We start from the raw sequence: 15,978 nt of genomic DNA on the forward strand, positions 1-15,978 counted from the left end.
GAATCTTTCGCCTCCAGTATATTTTCAGGTCCATCTATTTTGGTACTAGTTTTTATGCTCAAAAATATGACATACGAGTAACTTATAATAGAGAGAACTTCTTTTAACCGACTTCAACAAAAGGAGGAGGTTAATGTGTTTTTTCTCCGTAACAAATAACTACCTATAACAAATGAACAAAAAATTACCTCCTCCCAAAGTGCTAACGTCCAAATACGCTGGCTGCGACGTCCCCACTTTGTTCGTGGCGGTGATCCTCAAGGAGTACTTGGTGCCGCACTTCAGGCCTGTTAGAGCATGCTTCTGGACCCCAGACAGGTTGGGCAGCTTGTTGGCTGGCCAGGCCTCCTGCCAGGGACCGTTGGATTCCTTCCAGGTTAGACTATAAGCTGTGGGAAAAAAACTGCGTTTAAAAAATCTACTTCAAAAACTTAGCCACCTTCGTCCACTAAAAAGTATAAAAATAATTACGTTATTTATTAGGACAAATAAAAATTATGATGACTATGATTGATATTGTCGTACTCGTAGTAGAGAAGACTGCTGGTTCTTTTGACTGCAGAGATTAATCTAAAAATAAAAGGAATTCGATCTTTATTAATAACTTCAAAGATCGGGAACATCGAAAAATGTATGTTTCTTTTTTCTTAGAAAAAGGAGTATGCTTTTTGGAAATAGTGTGGAATGTAATCAAGACTCTCTCTCTCAAAATATGGAATTGAATCTAGGACTTTCAGATTAAGTAAGTTCAACTCTCTGGCAATTGGAGGCTTTCATCATCATCATTATCATCTCAGTCATAGGACGTCCACTGCTGAACCATAAGCTTCCCTCAATGCTTTCTATGTTGCCCGATTGGTAGCGGCCTGCGTCCAGCGCCTTCCTGCTACACTAGATTTTTTTAATGGAGGTTACAAAAACGGAATACTTACTAATCTTCTGCCCCAAACTTTTATTATTGACAGAATAAAACGGCTGTTCCCATTCCACCAATATAGAGTCTTTGTACGGGGTCGCCCGAAGGATGGGTGCTTCAGGCAAGGGCAGGACTATGACTATGTACTCCACAGCATCTGACCCGTACAAGTTCTTGGCTAGGCAGGTGTAGTTGCCGCTCAGGGACTGGTCTATATCTGGAAGGTTAATCGCTACATTGATGAACTGAAATCGAAGAAGTAGAATCGTCGTGTGACTGTATTTTGAATTTGGATTTAGAAACCTCTGGGGTACTTCTAGGTTGAGACTTGAAACATGGTCATTTCAACATGCTATAACAAGAAAAATAGTACACCTCTAAAAACATTTAGAGGAATTGTTGTGAATTTTGAAAAAGCTTAAGAAAAGCATGTGAACATCACATGACTACATTCTATTGTCTATGCCGTATTCATTTCTATATAGATAGATAGTAATTACTTAAAATTAAAATTATTTGCTTATTAGTCATTGCATCATTCAAAAGCCAAAAAGGTTAAGCCAAAGATTTTATAACTACCTAGTAATAAAAATACTTACTATTTATAAGTAAACTATCATCATGATTCCTCGTGAACCTGGGATGGTGCGTGATGATGTTCTGCTTGTGGTACCACACCGTCCTAGGAGGCGGTATGCCCACGCACTGGCAGACTAGCAGCAGGGAACTACCCACTCCTACTGATATGGTCCCTCCGAGAGACGCTACGCCGGCCACCACTGGGAAATACAAAAGTATTCTTAGAATATTTGCAAGGCTTTCAAAAATATAAGTGACTACTCATTCATTTTAAGCCGATGGACGTTGGATATTGAGTTTAATCAATGTTTTTCAAACTTGTGTGACGTAGCGTAGCAATGGTACTCATAGAAGGTTATGTGAGGCATGATTGTCTAGTCACTAGTGATTGGTCCAGAAAGAGTAACTTTTTAAATTAATCCCTATACTTATTTTTTAGTTTTTCAATAGACGAAAGTGAAAATAACTATTACAATGGGTATGACTTGCGATTAGAAATGCCTCCATCAACTTGTCGTCTTATGTTTAGTTTTGTGAATGATATGCTCTTTTCCCCATTCTTTCGAGAAATACACCCATTTCTCGTGCTCTACTGAATTAATGACAAAAGCTGTATACTTGCTAATTAGTTACCTCTATGAGTAGGCGTATGGGACACTCTTCTCGTGGCCATTCCTTCCCCAGCTCTCGTGCTGGCAGTGGCCCACACCTCGTAAGTCCGGCCGGTGGTAAGTCCTTTCAGTTCAGCTGTAGTCCGACCCTCTGCTTCGGCCCGGTGCGTCTGTGGCGGACCATTGCTGTATTGGAGGTGGGTGGACCGTTAAATACAAGTATATTTGATAAAAGTTGCGTGTCAGTTGTTATTAATTTCGATAAGGAAGAAGACTGGTCCGAGGATGTTACCCTGGGGTACACCCAAAGTCATGAATGGTTTCCAGTATTCTCGCTACTTTTTGTAGAATCTTTATAATGCTTTTGAATAATATGAGTAGTGCCTATAATGTTTGTAGTGTTTTGTTTTGTAAAGGAACAGTCAATTACTGTATCAAAGTTTTAAGTTAGATTATAAATTAATGCCACAAATGCCACCAACATAAGATATTGTCAAAAAAGCTAGGCATTATTTTTGTATTTTGTGATAACATGGGGGATAAAATGTTTTATTGACTTTCATAACTCCCTAACTGTAGCGAAAATATAAAACTGTAAGCTACTGAGTGAACCTATGTAAATGTGATTGCTTACCTAGAAGTTGGTTTGACGTAAACTGTGTAATAAAGCAGTTCTCCATTCGGATGATCAGGCTTCTTCCAACTCGCGAGCAGCGACGTTGAAGACAGCACCAGCACCTTTATGTCTGAAGGGGGCCCGGGCACTGAAGGTACGAGGAAAATGTAAATATTAAATTATCCTTTTAATTAATTAATGTTGCTCGTATCATTATTAAAATGTATTTGCTTTGAGGAAAAAGATAAATTTAATGTAAGCGTTTATGTAGTAAATTCTGGATTTTATGCATTTAATGGTTCAGCTAAGGTTATATTCACATTTTCGTCATTTAGGCGGTCCCAAGAGGTGGTCTTATAAAATGTCACACGATACGTTTAAGTGGATAAAAATATAGTTTTTTAATGAGGGCTATCATTTTTATGCCTAATAGATGTCACCACTGGCGAGTGACGTCACTTTACGCTACACCACTACAGTGGCGCCATTTTTGTGCCTTTTTAATAGTCCTACCGCTACACCGCTTACCAGTAGCGTCACTGTCTTAGATACTAGCAAGTGACAGGACCTTACCATACAGTGGCGCCGACTAGCGAACACTAAAACGATAATATGATCATTCTTGACCATTCTTCTCGATCAACAAGATCCTCAAGAGAAGTGGGGATGACTGAAAACCAGAGCCGTCTAAGAAAAGTAGTCCGTGGCAGCACAAGCTGAGCCGCCTCCAGTTGCTTCCACCTTTTTACAATAAGTTTTCTTTTGTAATTCCTTTTTTGTAAAGCAATAAACGATTTTTTATTATTATTATAATTGAATCTTACCATCTTGCAACGTTGCGCAAACGATAGGATAGGAGTACGGTCCTGCTCCGTAGTTGGAGAAGCCAGCTACTTTCACAGTGTAGTTGGTGAACTTCATCAGACTTTGAAGGTAGAGTTCTGTATGTAAAGACGTTTGGTTTTGCCAGGTACCATCTGTGAACAAGACGAGAGATGCAGTAATAAATTAAATTACCTTTTAGAAGAGGGCGTTAAAAAAATCAGTTTTAAAGTAAACTGAAGGCTAAGTGGTCGTTGCACAAGATTTTTAAAAGTTTCAGATACTGACATGTCATGCTGTCAAACAATGCACGATATGTATGTCCTAGAGCGCTAGAGCTGTGTTATTAAATTTTGAAGTTTTCCGGGTGTAATATGTTCTTAATAGGCAGGCTTTCGATTTTCATCAGCAAGTGGTAATAACAGTGTTGAATTTGTTACTTATAACTACAACAAGAAGGTACTCGTACATAGAGAGTAAAGGAAACAGAAGTTAGTGCGTTAGAGAAATTACCTTCAGTAGCAAATAGTACAGAGTAGCCAATAAGCGAGGTGCCCTGCCCTGACTGCGTGATCGGCTGCCAGCCCACTCTCAGCGACGTTGATGACACTGCTGTACATTCCACTGATGATGGTGCGTGTTCTGGTGCTTTAACATAAAATACATTAGAGTCAGATGATGAAAGACGAAGTTCGCGATGTGTATGATCATTTATTTATTTATCATTTAGATACAATGCGTAATGAGCTGTTTTTTTCGCTCTATGAGCGTTTCCGGCAGTGAAACATGTTATATCTACATCTAGAAATTATTTCCAGAACCCTCATCACGTGAGTATAATTCATGTGTCTAGGTGTATAGTCAGTGCCAGTTTTTTTCCATCTTACCTCCTTCCCTAGTATCTTGAGGTATTGGCAACGAAAATGGTCCTGATCCAGCATTTGTGAATGCTGATACTGATACGGCGTATCGCGTATTCTTGTAAAGTCCACTTAATAATGCTTCTTGTTTTCCAGCTTGTTGCGATACTTTTATAGTTCTAGTATCTGCATCATCTGAAAAAACAATAGCTAAAAAAATCTAAATGTCGCCTTAATTTATGATTACGATACTGCTTCTGGTTTCTATCAGGTGACTTACAAGAGAAAAGTTACAAACTTTTCAAATAAATAAAGCATTTTAGTTTGTAGTATTAAATTATGATACCTTGTGGTTTTAAATTATTTATTATCAATAAAATAGATAGCGTAATATTAATTAAATGAATCTTTTTTTTGGTTTTCTTCAGTCTATTTACTTTGATGATATAATTATTGAGTCAAAAGCTTTAGAAGAAAAAAGGCATTTTTCTGAAACTAACCTGATCCACTATTCTGAGGTATGGCTCTGACATGATACCCCAAAATCACACCGTTGTGTGACTCTTTCAATGGCGGCAACCATGAGACGTACAGTTCTCCAGGATTTTCAGTTTGCTCTACTTGAACGTTGATAGGCGGTGATGATGGTGCTAAAAATGTAAAGAAAGAGTTAGAGAAATGTTAAAATAAAAACTTGTATGTTCATCAAGCTAAAGAATAATGGATTAGGGGAAGTTACCTTCTTCGTGTGTGGTGAAGTGTATTGGTGCAGTAAAGAGGCTGGTTCCAACTTGGTTTCCAGTAGCCACTCGGACTCCGTAAGCAGTCGCTGGTCTGAGGTTTTGAAGTTCTAGAGACTGACGTATGTCGGATTCTTTTCTGAGAAAAGAAGTGCGCTGTTAACACAGGAGATGTTATTGTTTCGATCAATGTTTCGTAGTTGGGAATGATAAATTTAATTTGAGACCTTTTTTGAGAGAGTTTTGAGATAAAATTAAAATTCATAAAATTCATAAAATTCATTTATTTTTGCAAATAGGCTTTAAAAAAGCGCTTTTACACGTCCCAATATTAACCCTACCACTGCTTCGGGACAATAAATGGGCCAGTGCTGAGAAGAAGCAGCGCAAGAAACTCAGTCACTATTGTCAGCCTCCTTTTCAAGGTTTTACAGTCTTTAAAATATACAAATTATAGTCATAAGTATTAATGCGAGCTAGGTAGTTAAACATTCCAAACATTTTTATCCTTTATATAATCATCAACTTTATAGTAGCCCTTTTTCATTAAGGTGCTTTTGATATGTGCTTTAAATTTATGAATGGGCAATTCTACAACAGTTTGTGGTAATTTATTGAAAAGTTTAATACATTTCCCCATAAATGAATTACCAATCTTGTGCAGTCTGAAATTTGGAACGGCAAGTTTATTTTTGTTTCTTGTATTGAACTTGTGTAAATCACTCTTTCTAGTAAATTGCTCTATATTTTTGCGAACATATAAAAGGTTTTCATAAATGAACTGTGAAGCTACTGTCAGTATATTAATCTCCTTAAAGAATTCTCTCAAGGAAAATCGGGGTCCAAGGTTATAAATGGCCCGCACTGCTCTCTTCTGCAGAACGAACACAGTTTCAATGTCCGCAGCTGAGCCCCACAACAATATGCCGTATGACATTATACTATGAAAATAGCTAAAATAAACTAGCCTTGCCGTTTCAATGTCAGTTAATTGCCTTATCTTTCTCACTGCAAAAGCAGCTGAACTGAGCCTTGCTGACAAGGTTTCAATATGAGGACCCCACTGAAGTTTAGAGTCTAAAGTGATTCCCAAGAATGTTGTGGAACTTATGCTATTTAATGGTTCATTCTTCACCATCAATTGTGTGGGAACCTGCCTCACATTAGGTAAGGTAAATTTAATGCACTTAGTTTTGTTTGCATTTAACAATAAGTTGTTAACAGTAAACCAATGCAAAACCTGTGAGAGTGTGTCATTTATATCATCAAGGTTTACTTTACCTCTATCAACTTTGAAAATGAGAGATGTGTCATCAGCAAATAACACAATATCACATAGATCTTTTACAAAGTAGGGAAGGTCATTAATATAAATAAGAAATAGCAAAGGTCCCAATATCGATCCCTGTGGCACACCCATGGTAAGAGGTGCTCCAGAAGACTCAGTTCCATTAATACAAACTTTTTGCTTTCTGCCTGTGAGATACGAGTTCAACAGATCAAGTGCCTCATCCGAAACACCATAATGTCGCAATTTTTTTAGTAAGGTTTGGTGGTCTACACAATCAAACGCTTTTGAAAGGTCACAAAAAATACCAACAGCGTCTTTTTTACTCTCCCAAGCATCAAAGACGTGTTTCAGTAGTGCTACTCCAGCGTCAGTAGTACTTCTACCTTTGGTAAAACCAAATTGTTTATTGTGAAGTAATTTGTTGAAAATAAAATGAGAAAGAAGTTGATGAAATATAATTTTCTCAAAAATTTTGCTAAGTACTGGTAAAATAGAAATCGGCCGAAAATTAGAGGGGTCACATTTATCACCAGCCTTAAACAATGGGATTATTTTACTTAATTTCATTAAACTAGGAAAGCAACCTTGATCAATGCATGTGTTAAAAATGAATGCAAGGTGAGGAGCTATGGTGTCAATAATTGTCCCAATAATACTGACAGAGATTCCCCAAAGGTCCTCGGTTTTTTTCATATTCAATTCTCTGAGTGAGTGATTTAAAGTAATTTACGTCCGTATTCACAAACATTACTATGAAGTCTCACAGTGCGCGTGGACGCACAGGGTGACACATGAACCAATCACAGAGCTCTGTTCAACGCTGTGCGCTCAATTTGCTGCTTCACTTAGGCAAGCATCGTTTGTGAATACGGGCGTTAGTACAGTTTTCAAATGGTAATTATTAAAATAATAGGCTATAAGGCTTCTGACAGATTAGAGTCGAATGCATTTTAACAATTCGCCTAAAGCATCATTTATGCAAGTATTTTTGAGTATGATCAATCATACACTCACGGCGTAGATTGTCTATCTTTGTTTATGCCTCAAACTGATTTTAGAAGTACCTGGTGATATTAAGGCTGGTAGCATGGTCCCAGGCGCTATCCGTGTACTGGGTCACGATGTATTGAAGTGTGTAGTGGCGCGCGTGCGCACGGAGCGTGTCGCGCCAGGAGACCGTAGCGGAGCGCGAGCGGACCGACTCGATGCGGAGGTCCGATGGGGGTGTGGGAGGTTCTGTAAGTTAATATTACGGACATTGACTACAGGAGTACTCATTGAGTATATTTTTTTAAGGAATAGCAATTTGTATTGCACAAATTACTAATAGTCCCGTTAGCCCCTCGTATTAAGCTAAATAAGATTGTGTTACGAGTGGGCTCACCACAATAGTAGAGCGGCGGTGGGATTTTTAACCTGCGTTCCTCGGATCTCGAGTCGGCCAATCTGACCACTTAACTGTTGGGCTATCGTGGCTATAATACTCAGTTATACGTTAGACATATAGTTAGCAAAGTTCTTGTGGATATGGATGCACAACGAGAATGAAACACCGCCACATTCCTCACTGACTATGGACCTATGATGCCAATAGGTACTTTTCTGGCCAACTGTGCTGATGTGTCATTCATTCCCACTTCAATGTCACAGATACTACACTAGACTGGGATCGAGGGACGAATTGTAACGTAGCGGAGATCACAACCGGTCGCAATCACTATCTTAACTCAACATGAGACTCGTAACAAGCTTTGCGTGGTAACTAATACGTACCCAATATAGTAAGGTGAACATTGAAAATGGCTGCCCCATAAGGATTGCTCGCTCTGCATTGGTACAGCCCTGCGTCTCCTGTCTCGGAGTACTGGAAGTTGACTGTGCTTGCCAGCCCTAGAGAGGTCTTTGATTCTGATAGTTTTATTCTGAAAAATAAGTCATTCTTTAAACACTTTTCATCTAAGAGGAGTGAATTTTAACGATTCCTTCCTTATTCCCTGTACATCGTAAACGAAAATGTGAGCAAAATTACAGCCCATTATATGCAAGGGTGTTTTAGCCTGGATAGGGAGAGTCAGCTATTCTAAAGCCGTGACAAATTAAAGTAGTGTGGATCAATAAAATAGACCTCTTACAAAACTGACCTTTGACTCTGATAGTCCACAGGGTTACCATCGTGAGTCCAGGTGACTCTGATGGGGTCATCTCCTAATGGTCGACACTCGAGCGAGACTGGATGGCCGAGGCGTGAGGTCACGTTAGTCGATGACGACTCGAAGTGGACAGGCTCTGAAAATAGTGACATAAACGCATTAGATTAGATTAGTCCCATTGCATGAGTACAGTACATTTGACCATCAACAGAGAAAGATGGCGAGATATCGTAAGGCGATCGACACACTTGTAAGCGTAGATTAGTTGTAACTAATCACAACTCATGATGACCACGACTACTCTCATTCGTTTTACGAAGATTTTAACCAAATGACGCTGGATAAATGCCTCCCCCAAAGATTTTACACTCTGTCAAGAGTCAATTATTGAGAAGGAAAGAAAGAAAAATACCTAAGAAATAATAATATTATGTTTGATTAAACTACACTATCTGCTGCAAGAAATTCATGGTAATTTTTGTATTAGTACCTAATTTGTGATAGCGATAGTTTTTACTATAATAATAGTTTTTTGGTGTAATTCATGTAACTGATGGAAAAAATGTATTGAAGGTTATTGAATTAGGAATCACAGACTTACTATTCACACTCATCCATACAGTCTTGCTGAGCGGTTGGCCGACTCCATTCTCCACATTGCACGAGTATAAGCCTTCGTCTGTGAGCGATACTTCTTCTATGACCAGGGTCCCGTTAGGGAGACTGAGGATCCCTCCGCCAGCTAGCTCCAGAACTGGTTGCCAGGTGCCGAGAATTGCTGAGGATAAATGAGAAAAGTTGTAGAGATGGTACGTTCTATTGTAACATCAATAGGGTTAGTAGACCAAGGATTAGATTGAATGTTTCTCTGTTGTATTTTTTTTAGCAAGACATCAGTAAATCTCAAAGTACAAGCGTAAATACTATTGGCAGCAACATTGGTGTGTCTTTGAGCTCTCAAAAATTACTTAAGCAGTGTATTGCCATATTACCTTTACCTAACTTTGATTGGTAAAAGTATTGTCTTTCTGCTAAATACCTACTAACGCCCGTATTCACAAACATTACTATGAGGTCTTACAGTGCTCGTGGACGCACAGGGTGACACGAACCAATCACGGAGCTCTATTCGATGTGCGTTCGATTTGCTGCTTCACATGCAAGCATTGTTTGTGAATACAGGCGTAAGTCACTTTAATTGCAAAGGGACTCTTTAGTTTTCATACCATCCTTCTTCATCCAGTGCACTTGTGGCTGAGGGTAGCCGCTGGCGCTGCAGGATACAGCGCCTCTTCTGCCCAGAAGAAGAGAGGAGTTCGTTGGTTCCTCCAGCCATTTTGGTGCAACTAAAATAGATTACATTTAGAACGTAGAAAAGGTTGAGGAGGTTAATAATTGCAATAAATGAAAGAAGCCAAATCTTACTGTTTTGTCATAAGGCTGGAAAACGTATTACTATTTTCAGTGATATAATGAACTTACCTTTGATATAAAGCTCAGTAGACCGGTTGACCTTGGCGACGTGGTTGGAGGCAACGCAGGTGTAAGTCCCGCAGTGTTCGAGAGACACTTTCTTGATGACCAAGGCACTGAATAACTCCGAACTTCTTTCCACAACCTGAAAAGTATTAAAATTTCAATATTTCTACGAGAATTAACTATTGTCAAATTGTATGAAAGACATTCGCTAAAGTCTTTAGGTAATATCTGCTAGCTTTAACACAACAATTATTAAAAATTTTCTGGCATTAAATTATTATTACGATTTATCTTACCTTCAAATTGCCCGGTATCCTTTTCCCATCTTTCAGCCACTCAAAATGTATCGGCAGATCACCGCTGCGCACATTGCAGTAAATATTGACAATCTGTCCTTCCTGCAGATTGTTCCCCAGCAGCAAATCTTCTAGCACCGGCGCTTCTATCACCTGCACCTCGAATGCTCTCCTAGCCATTTCTCCACTTGGGCTTGTGACTATACACGTGTAAATTGCCCCATTCTGGTCCTTACTGACCTCTGGTATTGTCAAAATTCCATTAAGGTTCACCAAGGGGGCGTCTCTTCGGATTTTATATTTGAAAGATCGTCGGTAACGTTGAAATAGTGTGTTTGTAGACAAAGTTTTGCCTTGGTATTCCCAGTCGATTTTACTGAAACATTTCCAAGGTTCTGCGTTTTGAATGGTGCGGTAATTTTGAATACGGTGTGACACTTTGCAAAGATTGTTATTTGTTTCCGTGTTTCAAGATTATTGAGTTGGGGAGTAGGGTGGGGTGATACTTTGAAATATTTTTGGGAAGAATCGAGCAAAGTCTATTTTTAGTAGACTTGTAGAGCAACTGAGGCTCTGACTGAGGCTATAATAAGTAACTTTTTAGCATCTTGGGCTTTGTGAGCTAAATAGTTGTAAGTTGCTAAAAAGTTGTAAGTTGGAGACATTTTGTTACATAGTGATCCAAGTCATCATTAAGGTTATATAAATGATCAAGAACATTAAATATCATATTGTGCAAAATAATATTGTAATGTAGAGCGTGTACGTGTATGACATTGTATTCGGCTTCATTCAACAATATGACTACCTACAAATTAAGAGGCACATCTGTAGGCTTACCCACATGCTTTAAATGCTTAGAATTTTAGACAGCGACATAACGCCCCTATTCACAAACATTACTATGAGGTCTCACAGTGCGCGTGGACGCACAGGGTGTCACACGAACCGATCACAGAACTCTATTCAATGCTGTGCGTTCGATTTGCTGCTTCACTTAAGCAAGCGTCGTTTGTGAATACGGGCGTTAGGCCCAGTTTTTTGATCCGTAGTGAAAATAACTAAATGAGTCGTTGTTAAGTGTTAAAACCGTAGTATAGTCTCTGATAGTAAAGCTACTGCTATCAACTATGTTGTGGTATTAGACTAAGAGCTAGTGAACGCCAGACCTACGTCATAACGTAAGTCTAACTTTTACGGTGGCTTTTTCTGTATATTCAATAGACTGTAATTCTACTAACGTTATACCATAACATCTGATCTTTATGTTATAATATTTGGGAAATAATTTAGTTGTTTTCCCCAACAGCCAGACAGTTTTGACAGTTCCAACTCCTTGCCAGACAGTTTTTTTAGGGTAGCTCCCAAAGCCCCGATGACCTAAAGTTTATAATTCACCAACATTATATATAGGATATAATGTTGGTGAATTATTGGGAGCATACGCTGACAAACTTTCAGCTTTTATAAAATGACGTAGGTCTGGCGTTCACTAGCTCTTCGTCTATATGAGCTAGTATGATGTGAAGATTAATAGCGAGATTATTTACTGCAAATCTGACACCACATCCATCATAGTTTGCTCCACAGACGCTTTTAGCGACGTTTTTATTAAGCTTTTGTATGGGAGAGTGTAACGTTAGCTTATTTTTCATCATACGAAGTTTACTATGATTTATGTTTGCAAAGTAGCGTAAGACTTGGTTAGAGAAGTAAGTTACTGTAGTCAAATTGAGAACTATTACTACTTGCTGGTAATCCTTAGTAGCTTATTAGGAATTTTTCAGTCAGTAAAATAAATACTATAGGTTTCTAGCAAATTAAGGTACTGACAATAGAAATTCTCGACGTGTGGTTAATCTATTTGTTGATCATTGGCAGGCATTCGTTGGATAGCACTTTCAATTTTGTTTCAATTAATATAATTTAATTTGTTGATACTAACCTGATGGGATAGCCATAAAAAGGGCATCTCAAGTTGACAGATTCTCCGCTTTGAATTTTAATTGGGGGAAGAGATCTGATGTAGGGTGGACCTAAAACAAAAAGTAAAAACGTATACTTAAAGGTCTAGCCTTTGTCAGTCAGTGCCTAAGGTAGGCATGGGAGCAGAACGGGAGGGGTGACATTGACATAATGACAAGAATACAAATCTGAAGTCTAGTTGACGTTTGACCGTCACAAATACAGGGTGGAATTTTGTAATGCCACCTGGAGGGAAAGTACTCTTAATATTGTATATAGATTTTTTTTCTCAAAGAAAACATTCCTTTATTTTTGAAAAGAAATAGAACTGCGTTCAAAGATTTTTAAAAATTTGCTTGCCACACCCGGGAATCGAACCAACTAAAATCTGTTAAAAATTACACCCTGTATTTTTATTACATCGATCGTTAGGGTTAAGTATAAGGATGAAATCTCTCTAACAAACTTAATAAATCAAATGAAAGGATAACCATGAAATCTTAAATTATTTTAATTAAGTATGCACAGAAAATTGTATGGTGTGGTAGAGAATTTTCGAAAAAAATTCCAAAATCTTTGAATGCAGTTTAGCTCTTTCTTTTTAAAAATAAAGGAATGTTTTCTTTCAGTGAAATTTTCTATCTGCAGTATTAAGTGTACTTTCCCTCCAAGTGGCATTACAAAATTCCACCCTGTATACCCTCACGTGCCGCTTCCATACCTCAGGCACCATACCTATAGTTCTGATCCTGTTGGCTCAGATTGTATGTTATTCTTTAAACCCTTTATAGAAGCTATTGAAAATAATTTTATTTATTTTTATTTTTCTTTATTCAGAAACCACAGCTCTTTATAATAATAATACAAACAGGTATTTTTGTTCTTACAGCCAATAATCACCATAAACCACCATAAGCCTCACCATAAACGTCCAGCCGGTTCTCATGTACAGAGGCATGCTCCCCCTCCCTCGCTGTGCAACTGTACAGCCCCCCATCTTCCACCCGTACCCTCGTGATGTTCAGTTGGGAGACCACCGCGTTGTCTGACGTCATCACTTGGCCTAAGGCATATCTGGAAGTAGTTGACACCATTTAAAATCCAAGGTAAACGTTTATCATCATCATTTCAGCCACAGGACGTCCACTGTTGAACATAGGCCTCCCCCAATGAATTGTATATTGCCCGGTTAGTAGCGGTCTGCATCCAGTGCTATCCCGCTACCTTTATGAGGCAAACGTACCTCATCTCAATTTACAGTAAAAAGATTTAAGTGACTATAATTATATTATTGATCTGGAGCTGGATTCGATTCCCATTGTAAGAAAAATTGTTGCTTGCTTAGTAAGTTAGTTGTAGGGCTTTTTCTAAGTCCGCCTGGATAGCTACCACTATTTTACCTAAGTCTGTCGCCGAAACAATCTTAATATAAGATTGTACAACCTAAAAAAAGTACTTATTTTCAATGGTGCCTTAAATAGAGTTGCTCAGTTATTTACGTTAGGCTTCCTTACAGCATGCATATTAAATACCGTTCCAAGTATCCGTTTAATACTTCAGAACGAATTTCTAGATTTCTTGGAAGTGGAAGCTATTTCATCTCTGAAATATCCTTTAAAATATTAAAGCTCCAGGACATTGTAATTGGAAAGTAGGAAGTCTGTGATTTAACTTTTAAATGTTAATTTTCTTGTAATTTTAAATCGATAAGTATTTAATAAATAGTAGAGTCCCCCAAATCTATTTCGTTAATTAATAACAGAAAATAATGATTAGTGATTCCTCTTTTAAAAGTTATTTGGTTCTATTTTCGGAAATTTTTGAAAAGCATAGACCTTTTTGGAAGCCTTTTTTTCCCCAACTGCGCCAGAAGGAGGGTTATGTTTTTTATCGTACAATTTAATAGAAAACAATGTTTTACTCGTATGTATCTTTTGAATTTGAAAACATTTAAGTACTAACTAACTAAGCACTGTTTAAAGAATATGTAGGACCTATAAAAATGGAGATAAAAACCTGTGCTCAGTATTGCTGGATATGACAATGCCGTCCCGTTCCCACACAAACTGCGGGGGCCTGTCACCAGTGGCTGCACACTGCATGCTGATCTGTAACATAATAATTTGTAAATAAATATTTGTTTTACATAATTACAAGATTTTTTACTTCAAGAGACAACTGCCTAGTTGAGATTTAAAGAATTTAAACCCATATAATCTTCATCAGATCATTTTAGTCTAGTGCAGAAACACGAACTTCTGTAATTTGCAAAGGAAAATGGAATATTTGGCCTATACATCTCACACTGAGCAGACGGTTTTGGGAGGCTTGAATATGTCCTATAGTCGCCATTTATCCACAGGAAAAGTGGGAATCTTACTCCGATTGATTTTTTCAAATAAAATATTTGCAAAAGTAAATGTAAAAATCTAATAACCATAGTTATATACTTCTTTAATGAATTTCCAAGATGATTTTGAGGTAGATAGAGTTGCAGTTAAACCAGTAAACATATTTGTTTTATTTACTTCGGTATCGGTTCGTTATTACATTAGTTCGTTGTCAATGTTACTACTTTATAATAAGTACTTACATCGCCTCCTGGCGTAACTGTTCGCTCTGTGAAATGCTGTGTGATGATGACCCTGTTTTCTGATAAGCTTCTTCTATGTCTTTTATGAAGAAGATCTGCAACAAAACACCTTTTTATTCAAACAGGCAAATAAGCAATAGATCTTTTTTCTTGTTGGGGAAAAATGCATGTAATTGCATACCTAACCTGCGGGGAAAGGATGAGTTATGTGGGGCTCACTCACTAAGCCAAGGATAAGGCATACCCACTAAAACGACCCAGGTGCTCTAACATCCGCCTTAAGTGAGATGGAACACTGTGGGATTCCAATCAAAGCCTTCACTACCTCTCGGCGATTGCCCTAAGGCCCTAAGACAGGAGGCCATGAGTGCAGCTGGGAGGTTCCAGACCGACGATGGTGGTGGCCTGTGCAATACAGGTAGGTGAGCTCCCACGTCCCTTGCCCGCTTGCCTTAAGCAATAGATCTTGATGTTAAAGTAAAAGTCGAAATTTCTTTATTTGTATAGACTATTAAATAGTACTTACAAATCGTCAAATATTTTGCTCTTAAGGAGCCTCTACACTACATGTCTCATAATGTTTTTACTCTACCAGCGCTTCTAGACCAACATTTGGCAAGTGCTGGGAAGAAGCGCCGCAACAAACTCAGTCACCACTGTTTGCCTGTTGATATAAATAATATAGCAGTAGTAGGTACATGATTAAGGAGCAGTTCTCTCTTAAACTAACTCAGCTGAGGCAACAAATCCAAGTCTCGATTGCAATAACAGTAAGTAACAGAAAGAAAAATCTCTACCGCAAAGTTGTGAACAAAACACAGGTTTATGTGTCTCTAAGTTTTTTCATATATTTCCTTGTTACACCTTGTTTCTGTTTATCTTGCGGATGAGATATAGGCTTTTTGTTCGCGAAAGTTTTCACAAAATAAAGTTCCTTTAAGAAGGACGACTTGGAAAGTAATCTGGTGAGTCTCTTTTGTTTACTTTTTCGCGAATCAGCTAAATGGTTGTTGCTGACTAGTTTCTGACCACTACTTTGTCTGCGTAGATTTTGACATGT

General features: G+C 38.2%; 1 protein-coding gene and 1 long non-coding RNA gene across 2 annotated transcripts; both read right to left on the bottom strand.

Annotated features, from left to right (window-relative positions):
- Window positions 1-5,017: 5,017 nt before the first annotated feature.
- Window positions 5,018-7,585, bottom strand: LOC135083418 (uncharacterized). Its single transcript, XR_010259599.1, has 3 exons — window positions 7,500-7,585; window positions 5,144-5,283; window positions 5,018-5,054 (listed from the first exon to the last, which is right to left on the bottom strand). It is a non-coding gene; the product is annotated as an uncharacterized LOC135083418 (long non-coding RNA).
- Window positions 7,586-8,197: 612 nt separating this feature from the next.
- LOC135083196 (cell adhesion molecule Dscam2-like) lies at window positions 8,198-14,427 on the bottom strand. The gene is made up of 9 exons (XM_063977930.1): window positions 14,342-14,427; window positions 13,248-13,399; window positions 12,306-12,396; window positions 10,361-10,736; window positions 10,068-10,203; window positions 9,812-9,931; window positions 9,187-9,363; window positions 8,577-8,721; window positions 8,198-8,357 (listed from the first exon to the last, which is right to left on the bottom strand). Exons 1-9 carry the CDS (start codon window positions 14,425-14,427, stop codon window positions 8,198-8,200), a joined length of 1,443 nt encoding a protein of 480 aa, XP_063834000.1.
- Window positions 14,428-15,978: the final 1,551 nt, after the last annotated feature.

Source organism: Ostrinia nubilalis, chromosome 23 (genome assembly GCF_963855985.1).
Source record: "Ostrinia nubilalis chromosome 23, ilOstNubi1.1, whole genome shotgun sequence".
In the NCBI taxonomy this organism is placed as follows: domain Eukaryota; kingdom Metazoa; phylum Arthropoda; class Insecta; order Lepidoptera; family Crambidae; genus Ostrinia; species Ostrinia nubilalis.